General features: G+C 66.5%; 1 protein-coding gene across 2 annotated transcripts; it reads right to left on the bottom strand.

Moving 5' to 3' along the window:
• Positions 1-753: 753 nt before the first annotated feature.
• LOC123353625 (tetratricopeptide repeat protein 39A-like) lies at positions 754-23215 on the bottom strand. 2 transcript variants are annotated; one of them, XM_044994881.1, is made up of 18 exons: positions 23137-23215; positions 17879-17980; positions 17466-17597; positions 16856-16926; positions 15676-15743; positions 14264-14328; positions 12994-13093; positions 10844-10909; positions 10243-10351; positions 10047-10114; positions 9628-9687; positions 8630-8791; positions 7905-7996; positions 6179-6299; positions 5537-5648; positions 5132-5246; positions 4345-4461; positions 754-3239 (listed from the first exon to the last, which is right to left on the bottom strand). In XM_044994881.1, the coding sequence occupies exons 1-18, from the start codon at positions 23160-23162 to the stop codon at positions 3122-3124; spliced, it is 1704 nt and encodes a 567-aa protein (XP_044850816.1). In that variant the 5' UTR covers positions 23163-23215; the 3' UTR covers positions 754-3121. The 2 variants fall into 2 exon arrangements, with proteins under 2 accessions (XP_044850816.1, XP_044850817.1); XM_044994882.1 differs by lacking the exon at positions 23137-23215 and adding an exon at positions 22880-22938.
• Positions 23216-25042: the final 1827 nt, after the last annotated feature.

A 25042-nucleotide genomic window follows, 5' to 3' on the forward strand; every position in this document is an offset into this window, starting at 1 on the left:
GGGGTGTGTTGTTGCACCCTATCATGGTGTGATAATCCCCAGCTCTTCAGCGGTAGATCTCAAAGCACTTTCCAAAGGAGGTCAGTAGCACTAGCCCTATTTTACAGAATGGGGAAACTGAGGCACAGACCAGTGAGGGTGACTTGCCTAAGGTCACCCAGGAGGCCAGTGGCAAAGCTGGGGAGTAGAAGCCAGTTCTCTCAGGACACAGTCCAGGGCTCTTTCCACTAGGCCACACTGCCTCCCAGCTCTACATATCTAACCTCCAAACCCACTCCAAGGAAATACCTATTTGTACATAAGATGCCTTTGACCTACGGAACCCACTGCCACATGATATTGGGCCCAAGATTTTATCAGTATGCAAAAAAGGGTGCTAGTTATGCAGAGGATAAGAACAGCTGCAGTTACATTAGACAGGATAAAAAAAATTAGGGTTATAGATTCAAGGCATAAGTTGACCCTCTTATTGGCTGGGGTTAGGGAGAAATTGCCCCATGGGCTGGATATCCCCTCATTACCTACTGGGAGGTGTCTTGCACCTGCCTCCACAGCAGGTGGTGGTGACCTGGCATTTCCTATGGGCCTGAATTCAGCTGAATCAGTGGCGATAAACACACCCAGCACCCTAATATCAGGCCCCTGGGCAAAGCTCCCTGCCAAGTAAAACCAACAGGGGACAGAGTTCCATATACTTAAGGATGCCCCCAAACATTTTTGCACTGGGAGAAAAAAATACCCAACACCCTGGAATACAAATTAAACATCTTTATTTTTTTTTTTTAACATCGCCTCCAGAATTAAAACGTATTCAAACTCTTGCCGGAGCCCAATTCGATTTTAAAATAAGATTCCTCCGTACAGATCCCAAACATCCATAACTTAACCAATTGGTCACGTAAAGAAAGTCCCATCACCCCTTCAGTACAGCCACCTCGCGATGGGCGTTTCTTCTCCCGCTAGCTCTGTGCTGGGGTTAGCCATTCACACGCGGAGTGGGGATAAAACCAGCTGTCTCCTTGTCAGGAGGAAATCACTGGCTCTGGCCTCTCAGGAGCAGCTCTGGCCTCTAACAGGGCTTGTCTAGTCAAAAATGAACCTGTGTCACTAAATGGGTTTAAAAGCAATTGAGTCAATTAGACCCATGCAAGCCCCTGTGGACGCTTATTTTGGTTTAGCTTAAATCTGTCCCTAATGAACTCAGGCCCGATTACACACAAAGCTGCACCTGTTTCACTGAGGCTCTGTCTGCGCTGAAAACTGCACCGGGATAACGACGTGCATTTCAGATCTGTCATGAAACCAGCGCAGGCTCCTGGTCAGACTCCTCCCCGCTCGAGCGCATTCAACCTCACCCCTTTGTGCACCCACCCAGCAGAGCTCTCTTGGCAAACAGCCCAGTGCATCCTGGGTATGCATCCCAGCATCCTCCAGCGGCCGCGTGGCTTGTGGGGCAGCTGCTGTGCATTGTGGGATCCTCTCTAGTCCATCCCATAGCCCACCGCTCTCTTGTGTAATGTACAAGCCCAGAGGCCGCGCAGGGAAACATCCTTCTGCATCGTCCTGCTGCGTGCGCAAGGCCCCAGCACTTTGACTTTGCCTGGACAGTGAACGTTGCATTTTTTGCAGCTAGTCATGCAACACACCTGCCTCCCCTACCCCTGACCTTATCCCAGTCCCCGGCCTGGCGCGACATCACTGCTGCCAGGGGTTTGGCCGGGCCAAATTTGAGTGAGCGGCCCCTGTTGAAAGGGGTCGGCCCGTGGCCTCCAGCTCTGCAGCCTATGGGACTGACCAATATAACCCCAATTCCAACCCATGAGCATCCACACGCAAAGCTGCACTGGTTGTACTAACCCAAGGTCGGTTAAAGTTGCCCAACTTCTGTGTTTAGACAAGCCCCTCAACGGCCCCCCCAAAAACCCGGCTTAAGCCGGAGCCTCTCGCGCTGATTTCACTGGCTCAGATTAAAGTGTAACCGGTGGGACAAGGCCAGCGTGGACTGAGCTAAATGGTGACAGGTGATTTTCTACCTAAAAGCACCTGGCCCCAAGAGAGCTGCGTTCGAGTCCCGGTTTCCCCATTTGGCGTCCTTGGTTCAAAGTTGCAGGCCATGTTGCCTCAGTTTCCCCATTTGTCAAGCGCGGAGGTGACCCTCCTCCCTACAGGGGGACGTGGATCAGAGGCTTCCCACCTTATCAAAAACACACTAAGAACCGGCCGTAGGATTCGGCCCTGCTAACTACAAGACTCCTGTGCCCACGGCCTTCGCGGGAGACCTGAGTTTCTGGACCAAAAGAGAAGAGGTGGAAATATAAAAACAAGGCCACAGCTGCATTTAAAAACAATGTCCGGCCAGTGCGGGAGGCAGCACCAGCGCCTGGGTCCCCGGATCGTCCCCAAATACGATCTCAGCAGCAAACCGTCACTCAATGCCCCACCAGCGATGATGGCAAGAGGCACCCCATCCAGCTCTTGGCAAGGCACTGGGTCAGAGCGGTGTCTCTAATTCCTACTGGATAATGGGAAACACGAACGCAGAAGGGACCAACCCCGGGGGGATGGAGCCAGCTGGTCCAGGGGGACCAGAACCGGGGGCGGGGACCCTGGAGGGCCGAGAGATTTGTGGATACGGAGGTTGCAGCTGGACCAGGGAAACCAGCGAGGAAGCACACGGCACAGCACTTACCATGCTCCGTACAGCAACTGGCACCTCCCCAAGGGACTAGTCACAAATCAGTTTAATTAAAGTGTGCGTGGAGGGAGGGGGGCATGGTTAGCCCTTATCCTAGGACGTGGGTGGGCATTGCAGGGTGAACTGGCCCTTTAAGGGTATCTGGGTTCAGCTTTAAAGGGCCGGCTCACACCCGCAGGATCCAGCTCTGCCCAGTGGTACCCCCTGGTGCTGTGGGCACACGCCCAAAGGAGACGCACCCCCTCCGGGCTCCGCCTTTGGTGACAAAGCCGTTGCTCTGGGGACCAGAGCGGCACAGGAAGGGTTAAGTCAATTTGGCTTCATTGAAAGTGCAGGTTCCCTTCGGTGGGGGCTGGGGGGGGACAGGTGATGCCACCCCCCCAGAGTCCCATGCCCCCCCCGTTCTCGTCTGGGGGGGGCGGTTCTTTAGGAGGAGCTGGGTCCTTCCATGCCGTTCTCCTCCTGGTCAGCCTTGAGCCGGGACAGAACCGCGTGGATCCGGAAGAGCGTCCGGGACTCCATGGAATAGTTCTTGTAGTTGTTCCTAAATTGTGGGGGGGTGTGTGTTAATCACTGGGTGGAAACAGCCACAAATCCACCCTGCCTGCCAGTGAGCTTCCCGGTGCGCTGGCCAGTCCTGGGACAAGGTGAACCCGAACCATCCATCTGAGTGGGGGGTGGCCCAGCCCCCCCCCCGAGCCCTGCCCCCCCCAAATCAGCCACACAGCCAGCCGTCCGTCCCTCCATCCAACCGTTCATAGCCGCAGCCCCTCCCCCAGTGCCCTGGAGGGGGGAGTGACCCCCCTGTAGACCCAGGACCCTAGAGGGGGAGCGACCCTCATAGACACAGACCCCCCATGTTGCCCTGGAGGGGGGAGCAACCCCCCTGTAGACAGGGGCGGCTCCAGGCCCCAGCACGCCAAGCGCGTGCTTGGGGCGGCTGCCGCGGGGGGCGCTCTGCCGGTCGCCGGGAGGGCGGCAGGCGGCTCCGGTGGACCTCCCGCAGGTGTGCCTGCGGAGGGTCCGCTGGTCCCGCGGCTCCAGTGCACGCCTGCGGGAGGTCCACCGGAGCCACGGGACCGGCGAGCGGCAGAGCGCCCCCCGCGGCGTGCCGCCCTGCTTGGGGCAGCGAAATGTCTAGAGCCGCCCCTGCCTGTAGACCCAGGACCCCTCAGGCCTCTAGAGGGGGAGCCACCCCCCTAGACACAGAGCCCCCCACGTTGCCATGGAGGGGGAGTGACCCCCGCGCACACAGCTAGATGCTGCTGGCCAGGCCTGGCCAGGGTCGGGTGCAGAGATCCATGGAGGCCCCAGAGAACCACCCAGCCGGGGTCAGAGCGGAGCAGGATGGTCCCCCCTCCCCTCTTCCTGCGGGATTATGGGAAATTCGGACCCCAGAAGGGAGCAGCCGGGTGGGAGATGGGGGCAGAGGAACCCGCAGCGTTGCCTGGTCCCACCGCCCCCGGCACAGGCAGGGCAGGGCCCTGCCTGGGGGGGCAAAGGGGCAGAGGGTCCCAGCCCCTCTGGCCCCCCAAGTGCACCGTAGCACCCCAGTGCATTCTGGGATACACCCCTGGGGCTTCTGGGAACGTTCCCACCATGGGCCTGACACTGTTGCAACACCCTCCCCCAGCGTAGCCGGGCCCCACCTGGCTCGGCGCAGCAGCGGGACGGCCTCCTCGCTCCGGCCCTGCGCCAGGTGCAGCAGGCCGAGCTCCAGCAGCGCGTTGGGCACCAGGTAGTGATCGTAGCGGAGTCGCTTCTCACTGCCAGCGGGCGGGACAGACAGACGGTAATTCACGGGGGGGGGGGGGGTTCCCGGGCCAAGAACTGCCCCAGGCAGCACCCTGGGGGCAGCCCCCTGGGGACCCTGCACCCCAGACAGACCTGCAAGAGCACAGCACCCTCCAGACACCCCCAGGCCCCTAGGAGGGGAACGACCCCCCCCCCAGACCCAGGACCCCTGATTCCTAGAGGGGAGAATGACCCCCCCCACAGATCCAGGACCCCCCTGATTCCTAGAGGGGAGAACGACCCCCCCCCCACAGATCCAGGACCCCCCTGATTCCTAGAGGGGAGAATGACCCCCCCCACAGATCCAGGACCCCCCTGATTCCTAGAGGGGAGAACGACCCCCCCCCCACAGACCCAGGACCCCCTGTTCCCTGGGGGGAACTCCCCCATGGAGCAGGGCACCTCTTGTGACCCCCCAGAATGCAGTTCCTTGCCCGGGCAGCGCCCATGCTGGCGGGGGCGTTATCCCATTGTGAAAGCCCATCGGTGGGTAACCCCGAGAACAGCAAACGGGGGGGGGGGGGGCAGAGCCAGCAGGACCCTCCCTCCGTCACGTCTGCAGGAGCCAGAGTCCCCCCCGCCCCCGTTCTGAGCCCCCGGGGGCTGGGAGCCAGGCTGAGTCCCCCAGCAGGGGGCGCTCACCTGGCCTGCACGGCGCTGAAGCAGGCCTCCGCCTCGGCCGGGCTCTGCAGGTGCTTCAGGCAAAGCCCCTTGAGCAGCAGCAGGAGGCACCGGTCGTCCGTCTGGTACTCGCTGGCTGTGGGCGGAGTTGGGGCGTCAGGGGGGCTGTGGCAGGGAGAGGCCCCACCCCGGTATGTCACCCCCCCCCCCACAGCCCCACCCCCACACAGAGCCCCCAGCCCCATACGCAGCCCCCCAGCTGTGCCTCCACCCCCACCGGCTCTGGGCAGAGATGGGGGGCCCGTCTCTCCACTGGGGCTGAGACCCAGCAAACACGATGCAGCCACATGCGTGTTCTTCATTCCCACCCTGGGGCCGGATGGGAGCTGGCGCCCCCTAGAGGGGACAGGCCTCACATCCTGTTACCTGGCGACTCCTGCAGCTTCTTCTCGGCCCGCGTCAGCGTCTCCAGCGTCCCCTCCAGCAGCTCCCGCTGCTTGCCCAGCACGGTGAAGCCGTTCCACATGTACATCATCTCCTGGGGAGGGGCCGGGGGGGGTGTCAGGGCTGCTCACCCTGCAGAGAGGATCTGGACCCCCAGGACAGCCCCCCACATCCCCCGCTGGAGAGTAACTAACCTGTCCTAGATTCCCTCCCAGTGCCCCCATCCTCCCATCGCCCTGAGCAGGTTCTAGCCGCTTGCACTCAGAGCCAATGGGAAGTGGGGAAACTGAGGCACAGAGAGGGACACAACCCGTCCAAGGTCATGTGGCAAAGACGGGAAATGGGACCCAGCATTCCTGACTTCCAGCCCCCTGGCTCTAACCACCAGACCCCACTCCCCTCTCCGAGCCAGGGAGAGAACCCAGGAGTCCTGACTCCCAGCCCCCTGGCTCTAACCACCAGACCCCACTCCCCTCTCCGAGCCAGGGAGAGAACCCAGGAGTCCCGAATCCCAGCCCCTCCCATTCCCCAGTGATGGCACCGGTTGAGTCACGGCTTTTCCAAGCCGCATCCAGCACAACTGCCCCCCTGGAACCCTCTCCCCCACACTCCCTTCCCCCTCACCAGGGCTGGCACCGGCAAAGGGACCGGGCGGCTGCCCTTGTAACGCCGGGCTTTCCGGATGGCAAACTTCTCCGTGGGGGGAGACTTGCCCGCGATCTTCTGCTTAAAAGATGACACCTGCCTGAGGGGTAAGAGAGACAGCTGGGCTGCGATCTGCAGGATGGGGGGCTGCACTGGGGGTCCAGAATCTCCACGGGCATCGAAAGTGAAGATCCCAGTTCTAGCCGACCCATTTCCCAAAAAACAGCCCAGCGACATGTGCCTGAGTCTGCAGGCAGCCTGAAACGATGGCTCAGAGAGTGCCCGGTTCAGCTCCCAGCCTGTTAACGCTGGAACCTAATGCTTGCACATAGGCATCAGCAATACAAATGTGCGGCAGCTCAAACTATGACGAGAGCAAAAACCAGGTCCAGCTGGTATCGACACAGACGACCCGGGTAGATCCAGCCCTCACGCTGTGAATGATCTAATTTAATTTAACATGACCCCTGGCGTTTAGATCTGCCTGAAGCCAGCACCGTGTTTCCAGCTGAGACTGTAGAATTTAGCTCCATGGAACATGAACCCTCCCAGAGCGGGGATAGAACCCAGGAGTCCTGGCTCCCAGCCCCCCTGCTCTAACCACTAGCCCCCACTGCCCTCCCAGAGCTGGGAGAGAACCCAGGAGTCCTGGCTCCCAGCCCCCTGCTCTGACCACTAGCCCCCGCTCCCCTCCCCGAGTGGGGACAGAACCCAGGAGTCCTGGCTCCCAGCCCATGTCCGTCTTGGCTCTGTAGGTAGCCCCTGCCACTCCCCTACACGCTTTGCAGCTGGGCTAGGAGGGGAAAGGAAGTGGTAAGATTTGGGGGGCCCGAGCCAGCCAATCCCCAGGGCTGGATGCGGGACAGAGCCGAGCAGGCAGGTAGAAAGGGAATTACCAGTGCAGTGCGTTAGAGTGAGGAGCAGAAAGGGGGACACGCAGCTTCCCATTCGGGGTCAGTGTTAGTCAGCAAGTGACTGGGAGTTGGGACACACCCAGCCCTGCCGGTGCCCCTCACTCCCGACCCGCAGCCCCTGCTAGCCCAGCCCTGCCCCCCCCAGCTCTGCCGGTGCCCCTCACTCCCGACCCGCAGCCCCTGCTAGCCCAACCCTGGGCTCTCCTCAGTTCTGCTGGTGCCCCACAATCCTGACCCGCAGCCCCTGCTAGCCCAGCCCTGGGCTCCCACCAGCCCTGCCGGTGCCCCTCACTCCCGACCTGCAGCCCCTGCAAGCCCAGCCCTGCCGGTGCCCCTCACTCCTGCCCCACAGCCCCTGCTAGCCCAGCCCTGAGCTCCCCAGCTCTGCCGGTGCCCCTCACTCCCGCCCCGCAGCCCCTGCTAGCCCAGCCCTGGGCTCCCCCAGCCCTGCCGGTGCCCCTCACTCCCGACCTGCAGCCCCTGCTAGCCCAGCCCTGGGCTCCCACCAGCCCTGCCGGTGCCCCTCACTCCCGACACGCAGCCCCTGCTAGCCCAGCCCTGGGTTTCCCCCCCAGCTCTGCCAATACCCCTTGCTCCTGACCCACAGCCCCTGCTCCCCCCCAACCCTGCTGGTGCCCCTCACTCCCAACCCGCAGCCCACCCACACCCAAAGAGAAACTCATGCTCCTTGTGCTGCAAGGCCTGAACCCAGATCTCCAGGTGTCCCTCCTCCCCCGCCCCCATTTGGCACCAAATCCTCCCCCTGTACGAGCACCGCCCACAGCCCCTACCTGAACAGCTCCACCTCGCTCTCCCCGAAGGGCCGGGGCTCCTCGGGGGGCAGCATGCTGAGGAAGGCAGCTTTCATATACACGTACATGGCCTGCAGAGAGACACCGGCCTGACCCATCAGCCCCATCCGCACGCCTGGGGGCGGGGGGCTCAGACCCCCAACGGGACGGGGACGGGCCCAGAACTAGCAGCCACAGAGCAGACAGCCAGGCCATCCAGCCTTATTAGACGTCCAGCTCTGGAAACGTATGGGAGACCCTACAGAAAACGGGCGGGGACTCAGCAGGGGGCGCTCTCCCCCGCAGTCAGTGCTGGCCCCTATGCCCCAGCGTGGCACTAGGGGGCGCTCTCCCCCGCAGTCAGTGCTGGCCCCTATGCCCCAGCGTGGCACTAGGGGGCGCTCTCCCCCGCAGTCAGTGCTGGCCCCTATGCCCCAGCGTGGCACTAGGGGGCGCTCTCCCCCCCAGTCGGTGCTGGCCCCTATGCCCCAGCGTGGCACTAGGGGGCGCTCTCCCCCGCAGTCAGTGCTGGCCGCTATGCCCCAGCGTGGCACTAGGGGGCTGGACTGCAGGAAGCAGTGGCTCAGCAGGGGGCGCTCTCCCCCCCCAGTCGGTGCTGGCCCCTATGCCCCAGCGTGGCACTAGGGGGCGCTGTGCGGAGCACTGACAGACCCTCCCCAATAATCCCTGTAGCCCCTGGAGAGGGCACGGCCCCAACCCCTCACCTTGGACCAGCGGTTCTCCTTGCTCAGCAGGTCGGCGTAGAAATAGGCCATCTTCCACATGCCCTTGTAGGCGTAGCACCACATCAGCTCCCAGTAGCACATGTGGTGGAACTGCTTCCAGGCCTGCTGGGCCGAGCAGCCGGCCTCGAACCTGCCGATGGCCTGTGCCGAGGCCGAGAGCGTCAGGAATGGGCCTGGGGCCTTTCCCCTCTAGGGGGCGCCGGCTCCCATCACACCCCAGGGCAGGAGACCGGCTGGCTCAGGGGGTGGGGAATGGGGCTTTTCCCCACTAGGGGGCGCCAGCTCCCATCCGGTCCCGGGGCAGGGGGACCCGCTGGCTCAGGGGTGGGGAATGGGACATGGGGCTTTTCCCCTCCAGGGGGCGCCGCCTCCCATTCGGCCCCGGGGCAGGGGGACTGGCTGGCTCAGGGGTGGGGAATGGGACATGGGGCTTTTCCCCGCTAGGGGGCGCCGGCTCCCATCACACCCCAGGGCAGGGGGACCGGCTGGCTCAGGGGTGGGGAATGGGACATGGGGCTTTTCCCCGCTAGGGGGCGCCGGCTCCCATCACACCCCAGGGCAGGGGGACTGGCTGGCTCAGGGGTGGGGAATGGGACATGGGGCTTTTCCCCTCCAGGGGGCGCCGGCTCCCATTCGGCCCCGGGGCAGGGGGACCCGCTGGCTCAGGGGTGGGGAATGGGACATGGGGCTTTTCCCCGCTAGGGGGCGCCGGCTCCCATCACACCCCAGGGCAGGGGGACTGGCTGGCTCAGGGGTGGGGAATGGGACATGGGGCTTTTCCCCTCTAGGGGCGCCGGCTCCCATCACACCCCAGGGCAGGGGGACCGGCTGGCTCAGGGGGTGGGGAATGGGGCTTTCCCCCCCCCAGGGGGCGCCGGCTCCCATTCAGCCCCGGGGCAGGGACCGGCTGGCTCAGGAGCCCCTCCCGTCCCAGAGCCTGGCTCTGTGAGGGGGTCCCCAGGCGAGGGGTCTCTTACCTGGCTGATGTTCCCTTTGATCTCCTCTATCCTGCCGGCGAAGAAGAGGAAGATGGCGCTCTGCAGAGGGGAGAGGGGGGAGCCGATGGGTGGGGCACAGGGTCCCCGGGGAGGGGCAACGCGTGGGGGATGCCAGGATCACTCAGGAAGCGAGTTGGGGGGGGGCTCAGCCCAGTGATGGGGGGTCCCACACGCCTCCATACAGCAATCGCAACACGGGGGGCTGCGAGTCGGGAGTGAGGGGCACCGGTTGGGGTGGGGGGGGCAGTTCTTTCCACTCCCTAGTTTTAGCCGGGGCAGCAGAACCCGTCAGGAGCGTGGGCACCTGGGGCAGCCCCAGTTCTCCCCAGTGAGGACAGACCCCCCCCCCCAGCCCTCCCACCCCGCAGGGGGAGGGTCCCGCCGCCCGGCCCCCGTACCTTGGGGTAGCGAAGCAGGTAGGGTCTCAGCAGGCTCTCGGCTTCCGTGAAATCGTCCTCCCCGATCCCTGCGAGGGGGCAAGGAGGGGTCAGCCTGGGGCGAAGCCCCCGCCCCCGGGGGCCCGGATCCGAGCTGGCGCCCCCCCCCCGGGGGAAAGGCCCCGCCCCCCGCCCGCCCCAGGGGCCGCAGGCCTACCCAGGATGAAGGTGAGGAAGGTGTAGTAGCAGAGCAGCAGCATGGTGCAGAGCAGGGCCCGCAGGTTCAGGGTGGTCGCTCCCTCGTGCAGCTGCTGCAGCCCGTAATCCTGGGCAGAGAGACACAGCGGGGGGATCAGGCACCGTCGCCCTTACGCAGACCTGATGCGGCCACCTCTGGGGCAGCGCAGCCTGCCACTGCCACAGCCACACACAACGGCAGGGCCAGGCACCCTCTGGGGGCAGCTGCAGCCTGCCAGGCCAGCAAGAGCTGGGGGAGGGGCAGATGCTCACTCGCCCCCCCCCAAACACGGCCCCGAGAGCTGAGGGTGTGGGGCTTAGCCCACGGCTCCATGTCTCCCTCCGGCTGAGGGGCACTGCACATCCTGGCTGTGGGGCTCTGGCTGCAATGGGGGTGGGGACGGAGGGAAGCCCCATACCCCAATTCCTGCCCCCCAGACACACCGCAGCCAGCCCCCCAGGCCCACTCCCCTGGCGGGACCCCCCACAGACCCCCCCCTTCTCAGCAGTGACCTGCAGACTGAGCGGGGCAGCCCCTCCCCTCCCTCAAGGGGTGACGGGAGCCCCAGGTGGGGGGTTACCTTGTCCCCCGAAAACCCAGCAAATTCCAGCAGCTTCAGGATCCGCGGAGGGAAGAGAGAGAGCGTCTGGGGAGGGAAGAGAGGAATGAAAGGCCCCGTGTCCCGTTCCTGTCTGCCCCCCGCCCTGGGGCCGGAGTGGAGCCGGCGCCCCCTAGAGGGGAAAGGCCCCGTGTCCCGTTCCCATCTGCCCCCCGCCCTGGGGCCGGAGTGGAGCCGGCGCCCCCTAGAGGGGAAAGGCCCCGTGTCCCGTTCCCATCTGCCCCCCGCCCTGGGGCCGGAGTGGAGCCGGCGCCCCCTAGAGGGGAAAGGCCCCGTGTCCCGTTCCCGTCTGCCCCCCGCCCTGGGGCCGGAGTGGAGCCGGCGCCCCCTAGAGGGGACAGGCCCCGTGTCCCGTTCCCGTCTGCCCCCCGCCCTGGGGCCGGAGTGGAGCCGGCGCCCCCTAGAGGGGACAGGCCCCGTGTGCGGTTCCCGTCTGCCCCCCGCCCTGGGGCCGGAGTGGAGCCGGCGCCCCCTAGAGGGGAAAGGCCCCGTGTGCGGTTCCCATCTGCCCCCCGCCCTGGGGCCGGAGTGGAGCCGACGCCCCCTAGAGGGGAAAGGCCCCGTGTCCCGTTCCCGTCTGCCCCCCGCCCTGGGGCCGGAGTGGAGCCGGCGCCCCCTAGAGGGGACAGGCCCCGTGTGTGGTTCCCATCTGCCCCCCGCCCTGGGGCCGGAGTGGAGCCGGCGCCCCCTAGAGGGGAAAGGCCCCGTGTCCCGTTCCCGTCAGCCCCCCGCCCTGGGGCCGGAGCGGGGCCGGCGCCCCCTAGAGGGGAAAGGCCCCGTGTGCGGTTCCCGTCAGCCCCCCGCCCTGGGGCCGGAGTGGAGCCGGCGCCCCCTAGAGGGGACAGGCCCCGTGTGCGGTTCCCGTCTGCCCCCCGCCCTGGGGCCGGAGCGGGGCCGGCGCCCCCTAGAGGGGAAAGGCCCCGTGTGCGGTTCCCGTCAGCCCCCCGCCCTGGGGCCGGAGCGGGGCCGGCGCCCCCTAGAGGGGAAAGGCCCCGTGTGCGGTTCCCGTCAGCCCCCCGCCCTGGGGCCGGAGCGGAGCCGGCGCCCCCTAGAGGGGACAGGCCCCGTGTGCGGTTCCCGTCTGCCCCCCGCCCTGGGGCCGGAGCGGAGCCGGCGCCCCCTAGAGGGGACAGGCCCCGTGTGCGGTTCCCGTCTGCTCCCCGCCCTGGGGCCGGAGCGGAGCCGGCGCCCCCTAGAGGGGACAGGCCCCGTGTCCCGTTCCCGTCTGCCCCCCGCCCTGGGGCCGGAGCGGAGCCGGCGCCCCCTAGAGGGGAAAGGCCCCGTGTCCCGTTCCCGTCTGCCCCCCGCCCTGGGGCCGGAGTGGAGCCGGCGCCCCCTAGAGGGGACAGGCCCCGTGTCCCGTTCCCGTCTGCCCCCCGCCCTGGGGCTGGTTCGGAGCCGGCGCCCCCTAGAGGGGACAGGCCCCGTGTCCCGTTCCCGTCTGCCCCCCGCCCTGGGGTCAGAGCGGAGCCGACGCCCCCTAGAGGGGACAGGCCCCGTGTGCGGTTCCCGTCTGCTCCCCGCCCTGGGGCCGGAGTGGAGCCGGCGCCCCCTAGAGGGGACAGGCCCCGTGTGCGGTTCCCGTCTGCCCCCCGCCCTGGGGCTGGAGTGGAGCCGGCGCCCCCTAGAGGGGACAGGCCCCGTGTGCGGTTCCCGTCTGCCCCCCGCCCTGGGGCCGGAGCGGAGCCGGCGCCCCCTAGAGGGGACAGGCCCCGTGTCCCGTTCCCGTCTGCCCCCCGCCCTGGGGCCGGAGTGGAGCCGGCGCCCCCTAGAGGGGACAGGCCCCGTGTCCCGTTCCCGTCAGCCCCCCGCCCTGGGGCCGGAGCGGAGCCGGCGCCCCCTAGAGGGGAAAGGCCCCGTGTCCCGTTCCCATCTGCCCCCCGCCCTGGGGCTGGAGCGGAGCCGGCGCCCCCTAGAGGGGACAGGCTCCGTGTCCCGTTCCCGTCTGCCCCCCGCCCTAGGGCCGGAGTGGAGCCGGCGCCCCCTAGAGGGGACAGGCCCCGTGTCCGGTTCCCGTTAGCCCCCCGCCCTGGGGCCGGAATGGAGCCGGCGCCCCCTAGAGGGGACAGGCCCCGTGTGCGGTTCCCCACCCCCCTTCAGCAGTAACTCACCAGATTAAAGGCGCCGATGCCCAGCGCCACCCCCCCCTCTAAGTGCACGTGGGCAGCACCTGCTGCGCAGTGACCGGACTGGATCAAACTGCTCAGCTCCCTGGAAAAGAAACAGGAGAGTCAGAGAGAGCGAATCCCCAGCCCCCTGCTCTGACCACTAGCCCCCACTCCCCTCCCCGAGCCGGGGAGAGAACCCAGGAGTCCTGGCTCCCAGCCCCCTGCTCTGACCACCAGCCCCCACTGCCCTCCCCGAGCTGGGGAGAGAACCCAGGAGTCCTGGCTCCCAGCCCCCTGCTCTGACCACCAGCCCCTACTGCCCTCCCCGAGCCGGGGAGAGAACCCAGGAGTCCTGGTGCCCAGCCCCCTGCTCTAACCACTAGCCCCCACTCCCCTCCCTGAGTAGAGAACCCAGGAGTCCTGGTGCCCAGCCCCCTGCTCTGACCACTAGCCCCCACTGCCCTCCCCGAGCCGGGAGAGAACCCAGGAGTCCTGGCTCCCAGCCCCCCCTGCTCTGACCACTAGCCCCCACTGCCCTCCCCGAGCCGGGAGAGAACCCAGGAGTCCTGGCTCCCAGCCCCCTGCTCTGACCACTAGCCCCCACTCCCCTCCCCGAGCCGGGGAGAGAACCCAGGAGTCCTGGCTCCCAGCCCCCTGCTCTAACCACTAGCCCCCACTGCCCTCCCCGAGCCGGGAGAGAACCCAGGAGTCCTGGCTCCCAGCCCCCTGCTCTGACCACTAGCCCCCACTGCCCTCCCCGAGCCGGGAGAGAACCCAGGAGTCCTGGTGCCCAGCCCCCTGCTCTGACCACTAGCCCCCACTGCCCTCCCCGAGCCGGGAGAGAACCCAGGAGTCCTGGCTCCCAGCCCCCCCTGCTCTGACCACTAGCCCCCACTGCCCTCCCCGAGCCGGGAGAGAACCCAGGAGTCCTGGCTCCCAGCCCCCTGCTCTGACCACTAGCCCCCACTCCCCTCCCCGAGCCGGGGAGAGAACCCAGGAGTCCTGGCTCCCAGCCCCCTGCTCTAACCACTAGCCCCCACTGCCCTCCCCGAGCCGGGAGAGAACCCAGGAGTCCTGGCTCCCAGCCCCCTGCTCTCACCAGTGCACCACACTGAGGGCCTCAGGAAAACCCTCCCGTTTCCCACCTTCACAACACAAGAGCCCGTCTCAGGCTGAGGCCCCGTCCGGGACCCCCCCCCCTCCCCAGCTGGCCCCGAGGCAGCAGCCTGAGCAGGGCCCCCTCCCCCGGCCCCTCCCCCGTGACGTCACTCACCTGTAGATCAGGTAGCTGCTCCGCACCTTGATCCCCCCCTTGAGGAAATTCACCATGTTCTCGTCCTGCAGGGAGAAGGGGGAAGTGACCAGACCCCCAGGGAAGGGACCCCTGGCCTGGCGCTGGCTGCAGCCGCCTCTGGGGTGGGGCCGGGGGCTGTTTATACAGAGACCCCTCGCCCGGTGCTGAGCTGCAGCCACCTCTGGGGTGGGGCCGGGGGCTGTTTATACAGAGACCCCTCGCCCGGTGCTGAGCTGCAGCCACCTCTGGGGTGGGGCCCGGGGGCTGTTTATACAGAGACCCCTCGCCCGGCGCTGAGATGCAGCCACCTCTGGGGTGGGGCCGGGGGCTGTTTATACAGAGACCCCTGGCCCGGCGCTGAGCTGCAGCCACCTCTGGGGTGGGGCCCGGGGCTGTTTATACAGAGACCCCTGGCCCGGCGCTGAGCTGCAGCCACCTCTGGGGTGGGGCTGGGGGCTGTTTATACAGAGACCCCTGGCCCGGCGCTGAGCTGCAGCCACCTCTGGGCTGGGGCCGGGGGCTGTTTATACAGAGACCCCTGGCCCGGTGCTGAGCTGCAGCCACCTCTGGGGTGGGGCTGGGGGCTGTTTATACAGAGACCCCTCGCCCGGCGCTGAGATGCAGCCACCTCTGGGCTGGGGCCGGGGGCTGTTTATACAGAGACCCCTCGCCCGGTGCTGAGATGCAGCCACCTCTGGGGTGGGGCCCGGGGCTGTTTATACAGAGACCCCTGGCCCGGCGCTGAGCTGCAGCCACCTCTGGGGTGGGGCTGGGGGCTGTTTATACAGAGACCCCTGGCCCGGTGCTGAGCTGCAGCCACCTCTGGGGTGGGGCCGGGGGCTGTTTATACAGAGACCCCTGGCCCGGCGCTGGCTGCAGCCGCCTCTGGGGTGGGGCCGGGGGCTGTTTATACAGGGACCCCTGGCCCGGCGCTGGCTGCAGCCGCCTCTGGGGTGGGGCCGGGGGCTGTTTATACAGAGACCCCTGGCCCGGCGCTGAGCTGCAGCCACCTCTGGGGTGGGGCCAGGGGCTGTTTATACAGAGACCCCTCGCCCGGCGCTGAGCTGCAGCCACCTCTGGGCTGGGGCCGGGGGCTGTTTATCCAGGGACCCCTCGCCCGGCGCTGAGCTGCAGCCACCTCTGGGGTGGGGCCCGGGGCTGTTTATCCAGGGACCCCTCGCCCGGTGCTGAGCTGCAGCCGCCTCTGGGGTGGGGCCCGGGGAGCCACGTAGCAACTGGGTCTAACACTGAGACAGGAAACGAAGGCGAATCCTTGGAAGTGCCCTGGGGCCAGCACTGACCGTGAAGGAGGAGCCCCCACCCCCTCCCTGCAGCCCCTGGGATGTAGCTGGGACCCAGGTGTCCTGGCCCCGTGGCGGGGGATCCGGTACCTGCAGGAAGGTCAGGGCCGCCCGCTGCAGCAGACACTCCGCGTAGCAGACCTCGGCGTGCAGCTCCACTGTGAGGGAGAGCGACAGGGACTGGGGGCGGGGCCTGCTCCTCCCCAAGCCCCGCCCCCTCATCCCCCTCCCCGGAGTCGAACCACCTCTCCCGCAACTGGGGATCGAACCCAGGAGTCCTGGCTCCCAGCCCCCTGCTCTGACCACTAGCCCCCACTCCCCTCCCCAGAGCCAGGGATGGAACCCAGGAGTCCTGGCTCCCAGCCCCCTGCTCTGACCACTAGACCCACTCCCCTCCCCAGAGCCAGGGATGGAACCCAGGAGTCCTGGCTCCCAGCCCCCTGCTCTGACCACTAGACCCCACTCCTCTCCCCAGAGCCAGGGATAGAACCCAGGAGTCCTGGCTCCCAGCCCCCCTGCTCTGACCACTAGACCCCACTCCCCTCCGCAGAGCCAGGGATAGAACCCAGGAGTCCTGGCTCCCGGCCCCCCTGCTCTGACCACTAGCCCCCACTCCCCTCCCCAGAGCCAGGTATGGAACCCAGGAGTCCTGGCTCCCAGCCCCCTGCTCTGACCACTAGACCCACTCCCCTCCCCAGAGCCAGGGATGGAACCCAGGAGTCCTGGCTCCCAGCCCCCTGCTCTGACCACTAGACCCACTCCCCTCCCCAGAGCCAGGGATGGAACCCAGGAGTCCTGGCTCCCAGCCCCCTGCTCTGACCACTAGACCCCACTCCTCTCCCCAGAGCCAGGGATAGAACCCAGGAGTCCTGGCTCCCAGCCCCCCTGCTCTGACCACTAGACCCCACTCCCCTCCGCAGAGCCAGGGATAGAACCCAGGAGTCCTGGCTCCCGGCCCCCCCTGCTCTGACCACTAGACCCCACTCCCCTCCGCAGAGCCAGGGATAGAACCCAGGAGTCCTGGCTCCCAGCCCCCCTGCTCTGACCACTAGACCCCACTCCCCTCCCCAGAGCCAGGGATAGAACCCAGGAGTCCTGGCTCCCAGCCCCCCTGCTCTGACCACTAGACCCCACTCCCCTCCCCAGAGCCAGGGATAGAACCCAGGAGTCCTGGCTCCCGGCCCCCCTGCTCTGACCACTAGACCCCACTCCCCTCCCCAGAGCCAGGGATAGAACCCAGGAGTCCTGGCTCCCGGCCCGCTGCTCTTACCCTCGGTGAATGAATCCGCCTTGCTGACCAGGCCGGAGAGGGAGCCGGTCACACCAGATTTCCTCCGAAACCTGGGGGTGGGAGGAAGGTGGCTGGGGTGGGGCAGCTACATCCCCCCCCCCCATCTCTCCCTACAGGCCTCCCCATCCCCGCCTGACCCACAAGGTCAGTATCCATCGGGGGGGGGGAATTTTCTGCAGCGAGGAGGCTGTAACTGGAGGGGCTCCCCCATCTTTGCCCCACGGCCTCCCAGGCTCCAGCTCCCCGTGGGGTTAGGCTCTGGCTCCCCCGAGCCCTGGGAAACTCCCCCTCTGCTGGGCAGTGGGTCTATGACACATGATGGGCGGGTCCGTTCCAGCCAGCAGTGGGACTGGTGCAGAATGGTGCCCTCCCCCCCCCTCCTGGGGGTCCCATTGCCAGGCCAGCCTCCTTCCCACGCCCCATCCGACCACCAGCCCCTGTGCGGCTGACCAGCTCCTGGGCCCATCTCCTCCCCCGCCCGGCCCATCTCCTCCCCCCTCCCCCGCGCCTTCCCCAGTCCCTGCTACCCCCACCCCGATGCCGGAGTCCCATCCCCCACACCCACCTCCCGTGTGCCCCCCACACCCACCTCTGGCAAATCTCCTGCGCCTCCTTCATGGTCTGCCCGGCCTGCACGATGTCCTCGTGCTCGAAGGTCATCATGGCCTGCATCTCCAGGATGGTGGCGTAGACCAGGGCGTGGTACATGCTCTCCTTGGTCCTGCCGGGAGCAGGGGGCCGGTGACAGGAGAGAGACCCCCCAGCCCCACCCCCAAGGAGCCCCACCGTGCCGTAGCTCACGCTCCATGGCCCAGGGTTGGGGGCAGGCCCCTGATGCCCATCGGGACGCAGCACTGGGGGTGGGGAGGATTGAAGGAACCCCCCCAGGCCAGGGCGAGCTCCCCTGACATGCACCCTGCAGATGCCGGGAGCCCTCTCCCCACCGCGGAGGATCAGGGCCAGGGATCAGGGCCAGGGACCACGGGCAGCTCCTCCACCCACCTGGGCTGCAGCTTCTCCAGGCTCTCGTCGAAGTGGTTGCAGAGGAAGGAGTTCATGGCCTCCATGCACTCGTCTAGGGCGGCCGCCAGGCCAGGCGGGGGGCTGTGGGCGGGGAGCAGAGAGGGGCTGGTCAGAGAGTCCGAGATTCCAGCCGAAGGGCCCCAGTCTGACCCCCCGAGTTACTGCCGGCCGGAAATGGCCCTGATCTAGGAAAACCTCCCGTCCCGGTGTGAAAATCCCACCCCGGCCCCGGGGCGATGGGTCCAGGGCTTAATCCGCCTTCGCTCCTGCCCTGCTTCAGCTTCCATCCCCCGCGCCCTGCTGTGCGAGACGGCGGAGCTGCTGCTCCGTGCCGGCTCCCCGCGGCCGGGGGCAAGTCGCCCCTCGCCTTCCCTGGGGCACACGAAATAGATGGAGCTCCGGGACTCTGGCTCTACGGCGGGTTCTCTGCGCGGCTCCTCTCTGACCCCGCCCCGACTGACCAACGTCCTTCCTGAACCGTGGACACGAGTCACAAGAGCGGCCAGACCGGGTCAGAGCAATGGTCCATCCAGCCCAGCGGCCTGTCTGCCGACAGCGGCCGTGCCAGGCGCTTCGGGGGAGTGAACAGAACAGGGAATCATCAAGTGACCCAGCCCCTGTCGGCCAATCCCAGCTTCTGGCAAACAGCGGCTGGGACACCATCCCTGCGCAGCCTGGCTAAGATCCTCCGTGAACTTATCTAGTTCTTTTTTGAACCCTGTCTATGGTCCTGTGGCGAGGAGTTCCACAGGTTGTCTGTGCGTTGTGAGAAGAAATACTTCCTTGTGTTTCTTTTAAACCTGCTGCCTGTTAATTCCATTGGGTGACCCCTAGCTCTTGTGTTAGGAGAAGGAGTAAATAACACGTCTTTATTCATGTTCTCCACATCAGTCATGATTTTATAGCCCTCGATCATGTCCCCCCTTAGTCGTCCCTTTTCCAAGCTGACCAGTCCCAGTCTTATTCATCTCTCCTCGTACGGAAGCCGTTCCACCCCCCAAATCACTTTTGTTGCCCTTTTCTGAACCTTTTCCAGTTCTAATACCCCCCTTCGGGGCTGGGGCGACCAGAACTGCAGGCAGCATTGGGGGTGTGGCCGTAGCAGGGATTTATACAGTGGCCTTGTGATTCCAGGGCCAGACACGGGTAAAACCACCTCTCTGCTCCTGCTCCCGGTTCCCGTTCCAGTGTCCCTGGTTCGCATCGGCCCTTTTGGCCCGGCATCGCACTGGGAGCTCGTGTTCAGCCGATTCTCCGCCACGCCCCCAGGACGAGCCCCCAGCCGCTCCGTAGGGCCCGTTCTTCATTCCGGGATGTTTACACTGGCCGAATTCAAATGCAGCTTGTTTGCCGAGCGAGCCCGGTCGCTCCGTATCAGTGACCTGCCCTCTTCATGACGGATCCCTCTCCCCTGCTTTGTGTCGCCCGCCCGCAAGCGCTGATGTTTTCTCCCAGGCCGCTGATAAAAATGTCAGAGATCGTAGGGCCAAGACCCGGTCCCTGCGGGACCCCCCTAGAAACACGCCCGCCCACGGCGATCCTCCATTTGCAGTTACACGTCGATCCCTCTCAGTTACCCGCGTTATAATCCACTTCCCCTGGACCGCACTGAATTGGGACCGTTCTCGTTTTTGCAATCGGAGCGTCACGCGGTACCAAGTCACAGAAATCCACATACACGATACCAGCCCGTCGCCTCTATCAACCAAATCCGTCATCTCCTTCCAACATACCCCATTACTGTGATAGGAGCCATTTTCCATAAACCCCTATTGTCGGCATTCGTCACATTACCCACCTTTAACCCTTTATTCATCGAATCCTGTCTCGCCGGTGTCTGGCCTGGGCCTCAGGCGGGTGACAGGACTCCAAGAACCCAGGTCACCTGTTTACCCTTTTTAGAGCCTGGCACAACACGAGCTTCCTTCCAAGCCTCGGGAATGTCCCCACTGTTGTTAGGGGGCTTATTCCTCCACCCTCCCACCTCCCTGGCCCTTCTCGCGTCACCAGAGCAGCAATCCCCGAAGTCCGACGGTGCAAACAACTCGATGTCTATTGGGGTGAACTTCCAGCAGCTTCAACCCAAGTTCCTTTTTCCTTATTTTCCAATCCCAATTTACTTCCTGTTTGCCCCTAATGTATATAGTAATATTCTTGGCTACACCTTAACCAATCGTTCTACTAAAATTTACCTAACCAATCCTAACGACATGATTAGCTAACCAATGCCATCCCACCACCTTAATTAGTTTACACCCAGCAAAATTAATTATACAGCGACAGAAACAATCACAGAACCAGACAGAGACCCTGCAAATAAACATATAAAACAATACAGAAGTGAGGATTTCACAACTGCATCTACACAGACACAAGGGTTTCCCAGCTGTGTCTATTGATAAGTGAGTTCTTACCAGACAGAAAACTATCAAACTAAATTTCCTTTTACATGTTTTAGGCTCTTCCCTTCCTCTGGAGATGATCGATCGAATCACCTCCCTAACAGCCCCAGGTCGCCTTATTTCAGTGTGACTAGTTTGGAATGTGAGGATGTGACCGTACACTTCCCAGGTTATGGCTGCCTCTGCTGCTTAGCCGAAGAACCAGGCCTCAGAAAGCAGCAAAGAATCCTGTGGCAGACAGGATTCTGATACAGGCCTCAGACTGTCACAGTAAGAAAAGGCCACTACACAGACAGACAGTGATTTTTGATCCTTTCTTTTCTACCTCTGTAACTAGCTAAGTGATAAGAATACACCTACATCCTTAAAGTCTAGGCCTTTGCAGACAGGCCTGAATATCTATATCCTAACAATGGTTACAAGGCTTAACTCCTTGGCCAACTCTTTTCAAACTCTAGGATGCAAGTGGCCTGCCCCGGTGATTTGAAACTGTCTAACTTTCGCAGCTATTGTTTAACATCCGGCTGAGTTATTGTTGGACTAGATAATATTTAATCATCATCAAGGACGTGTTCTGGCTTTTTTCCCAAACACAGAACAGACATTGATTTATTAGCAAGGGCCGCAGGGTCTGTTGCAGGAACAGATTGTACGTAGCGTAGACGCAGTTAAGGGGCTGGTGAGTTGCAAAGATGGGGGAGCCCAGGGCTGAGCCAGCAGAGGCTGCGGGTTGGAGTGAGGGGCACCGGCAGAGCTGGGGGAGGGGAGCCCAGGGCTGGGCTAGCAGGGGCTGCGGGTCAGGAGTGAGGGGCACCGGCAGAGCTGGGGGAGGGGAGCCCAGGGCCGGGCTAGCAGGGTCTGCGGGTCAGGAGTGAGGGGCACCGGCAGAGCTGGGGGAGGGGAGCCCAGGGCCGGGCTAGCAGGGGCTGCGGGTCGGGAGTGAGGGGCACCGGCAGAGCTGGGGGGGGGGGAGCCCAGGGCCGGGCTAGCAGGGGGCTGCGGGTCGGGAGTGAGGGGCACCGGCAGAGCTGGGGGGGGGAGCCCAGGGCTGAGCTAGCAGGGGCTGCGGGTCGGGAGTGAGGGGCACCGGCAGAGCTGGGGGAGGGGAGCCCAGGGCTGAGCCAGCAGAGGCTGCGGGTCGGAGTGAGGGGCACCGGCAGAGCTGGGGGTGGGGAGCCCAGGGCCGGGCTAGCAGGGGCTGCGGGTCGGGAGTGAGGGGCACGGGCAGAGCTGGGGGAGGGGAGCCCAGGGCCGGGCTAGCAGGGGCTGCGGGTCGGGAGTGAGGGGCACCGGCAGAGCTGGGGGAGGGGAGCCCAGGGCTGAGCCAGCAGGGGCTGCGGGTCGGGAGTGAGGGGCACCGGCAGAGCAGGGGGGGGGGGGCCCCGCAGGGCTGAGCCAGCGGGTGCGGGGGGGGGGGGGGGAGGGGCACCGGCAGAGCGGGGGGAGGGGAGCCCAGGGCCGGGCTAGCAGGGGCTGCGGGTCGGGAGTGAGGGGCACCGGCAGAGCTGGGGGAGGGGAGCCCAGGGCCGGGCTAGCAGGGGCTGCGGGTCGGGAGTGAGGGGCACCGGCAGAGCTGGGGGAGGGGAGCCCAGGGCCGGGCTAGCAGGGGCTGCGGGTCGGGAGTGAGGGGCACCGGCAGAGCTGGGGGAGGGGAGCCCAGGGCTGGGCTAGCAGGGGCTGCGGGTCGGGAGTGAGGGGCACCGGCAGAGCTGGGGGGGGAGCCCAGGGCCGGGCTAGCAGGGGCTGCGGGTCGGGAGTGAGGGGCACCGGCAGAGCTGGGGGGGGGAGCCCAGGGCCGGGCTAGCAGGGGCTGCGGGTCGGGAGTGAGGGGCACCGGCAGAGCTGGGGGTTTCTCAGCACTTTTCTCTCCCTAGGCCCAGCACCGACCATGCCCCCCCATTACCATGGACTGACTCCCCCCTCCCCCAGCTGCCAGCCCCCACGGCCCTCCCAGGCCGAGGCCGAGGCCTCGGGGCCCCGCTGCCCCCTCGGCGCTGTGTTTGCCCAGGCCGCAGCCGGCGGCGCTCAGCTGAACCGGTGCCCGGGAGTGCTGAGCAAACACGGGCTTGGCAGGGCCCCACCTTCTCCAAACAGGGCAGGGCCCCCGCCCCCACGCGGGGCAGCGGGCGGCTCTGGCCCGCGGGTGCCAGGCTGGCTGGGGACTGGGCTCAGCTGGGGCACGGCCTCGCGGGCAGGGACCCTCCGGGATCCCCCACCGTCTGGAGCACAACCCGGGTGCCCAGGCCTGGGGCCGCGCTCTGCCCCACCCCCTCTGGGCCCCCCAGAACGCACGGCTGCACCCCGGGAAACCTGCGTGTTCCCGCAGTGCCCTGGGGGAGGAGGGGCCGGGGCACCTGCAGCCGGGGGCGACGGTCCGGGGGGGGGCCCAGCCCCCCTCTAACCCTTCCCCCCAACACCCCCCCACATCAGCCTGCTCCCCTCCCCCAACACCCCCCCACATCAGCCTGCTCCCCTCCCCCAACACCCTCACACCCCCCATCTTCTGTGCTCCTCCCTCCCGTAGCTCTGACTCCAGCCCCCTCTGGACTACGGGAGCGCCCCCCCCCCGGCCCAGCACCTGTCACCCAGCAGGGACCCCCCAGATCCTGGCTGGCCGGGGGGCGGGGGGAGGAGGATCCCCCTCGGACTGACCCAGATGCACCCACGTGACCTGGACCCCCCCGGGGAGCAGGCACGGGGGGGGCGCATTGCAGACGCGTTTCTCCAGCGGGAGCCCACAGCAGAAGGACCCGGGGGGGGGCGCTCTGGGGGGGGCGCCCTGCAGCGAGGGAGGGGAACGGGGGGGGCGCAGCCCCCCCCCCCGGGGTCTCTCACCTGCCCGCAGCGGCCGCCAGGGCCATGGCGGTCCGGTCCGGTCCGCTCCGGGAGCAGGAAGCGGCTCTGGAGGAATGTGCGGCCGGGCCCCGGCGGGGGCGGGGAAGGGAGGCGGCTCCGCCCTGCAGGTGCCGGGACTCACCTGGCCGGGTGCCCCGGGCGGGGATCCAGCCCCGGGTACCAGGGACTCACCTGGCTGGGTGCCCCCCGGGCAGGGATCTGGGCCCAGGTACCAGGGACTCACCTGGCCGGGCCCCCTGGCAGGGGATCCGGCCCCGGGTACCAGGGACTCACCTGGCCGGGCCCCATGGCAGGGGATCCGGGCCCAGGTACCAGGGACTCACCTGGCCGGGTGCCCCGGGCGGGGATCTGGGCCCAGGTACCAGGGACTCACCTGGCCGGGCCCCCAGGCAGGGGATCCGGGCCCAGGTACCAGGGACTCACCTGGCCGGGCCCCCAGGCAGGGGATCCGGGCCCAGGTACCAGGGACTCACCTGGCTGGGCCCCCCCAGGCAGGGGATCCGGGCCCAGGTACCAGGGACTCACCTGGCTGGGTGCCCCCCGGCAGGGATCTGGGCCCCGGGTGCCCGGCCCCCACATGCCAGGGACTCACCCGTCATCCCCCAGCCTGGGTTCTGGGTGGGGGCAGAGCCCATCGGCCTTTACACCAACCTGCCCCTTGCTGGGGGCACAGACGCTTCCAGCCTGGCGCTTTGGCATGAGTTTGTGCGAGTGGGGCCGGTTACAGCGGGGCTGGGGCCAGGGCTGGGGCTGGGGTCAGGGCTGGGGCCAGGGCTGGGGCTCTGGAGATCTCGCTTTGAGTCCCAGCTGCTCCACAGACTCCCTGCAGGACCCTGGGCCAGTCCTGCCCCAGCTCTGTGCCTCAGTTCCCCCCCCCACCCCCAGTCTATTGAGACTGTGAGGTTTATGGGGCAGAGACCGTTGGGGCCCTGATCCCAGTCAGGCTCTGGGCAGCGCCCGGCACAAGGGGGCCCCGATCCCGGTCGGGGTCTGGGCAGCGCCCGGCCCAAGGGGGCCCCGATCCCAGTCGGGGTCTGGGCAGCGCCCAGCCTATGGGGGCCCTGATCCTGGTCGGGCTCTGGGCAGCGCCCAGCACAAGGGGGCCCTGATCCCGGTCGGGCTCTGGGCAGCGCCCGGCCCAAGGGGGTCCCGCTCGGGGTCTGGGCAGCGCCCGGCACAAGGGGGCCCCGATCCCGGTCGGGCTCTGGGCAGCGCCCGGCCCAAGGGGGCCCCGATCCCAGTCGGGGTCTGGGCAGCGCCCAGCCTATGGGGGCCCGGATCCTGGTCGGGCTCTGGGCAGCGCCCAGCACAAGGGGGCCCTGATCCCGGTCGGGCTCTGGGCAGCGCCCGGCCCAAGGGGGTCCCGCTCGGGGTCTGGGCAGCGCCCGGCACAAGGGGGCCCCGATCCCGGTCGGGCTCTGGGCAGCGCCCGGCCTATGGGGGCCCCGATCCCGGTCGGGGTCTGGGCAGCGCCCAGCACAAGGAGGCCCCGATCCCGGTCGGGCTCTGGGCAGCGCCCGGCCCAAGGGGGCCCCGATCCCGGTCGGGGTCTGGGCAGCGCCCGGCCCAAGGGGGCCCCGATGCCGGTCGGGGTCTGGGCAGCGCCCGGCACAAGGGGGCCCCGATGCCGGTCGGGGTCTGGGCAGCGCCCGGCCTATGGGGGCCCCGATCCCGGTCGGGGTCTGGGCAGCGCCCGGCCTATGGGGGCCCCGATCCCGGTCGGGGTCTGGGCAGCGCCCGGCACAAGGGGGCCCCGATCCCGGTCGGGGTCTGGGCAGCGCCCGGCCCAAGGGGGCCCCGATCCCGGTCGGGGTCTGGGCATCTGGCACAATGGGGGGCCCCGATTGTTGCTGGGGCTCCTTAGTGCTACTGGGGTGTAACTCAT

This window comes from Mauremys mutica, chromosome 20 (genome assembly GCF_020497125.1).
Source record: "Mauremys mutica isolate MM-2020 ecotype Southern chromosome 20, ASM2049712v1, whole genome shotgun sequence".
NCBI classification, from domain to species: Eukaryota; Metazoa; Chordata; order Testudines; family Geoemydidae; genus Mauremys; species Mauremys mutica.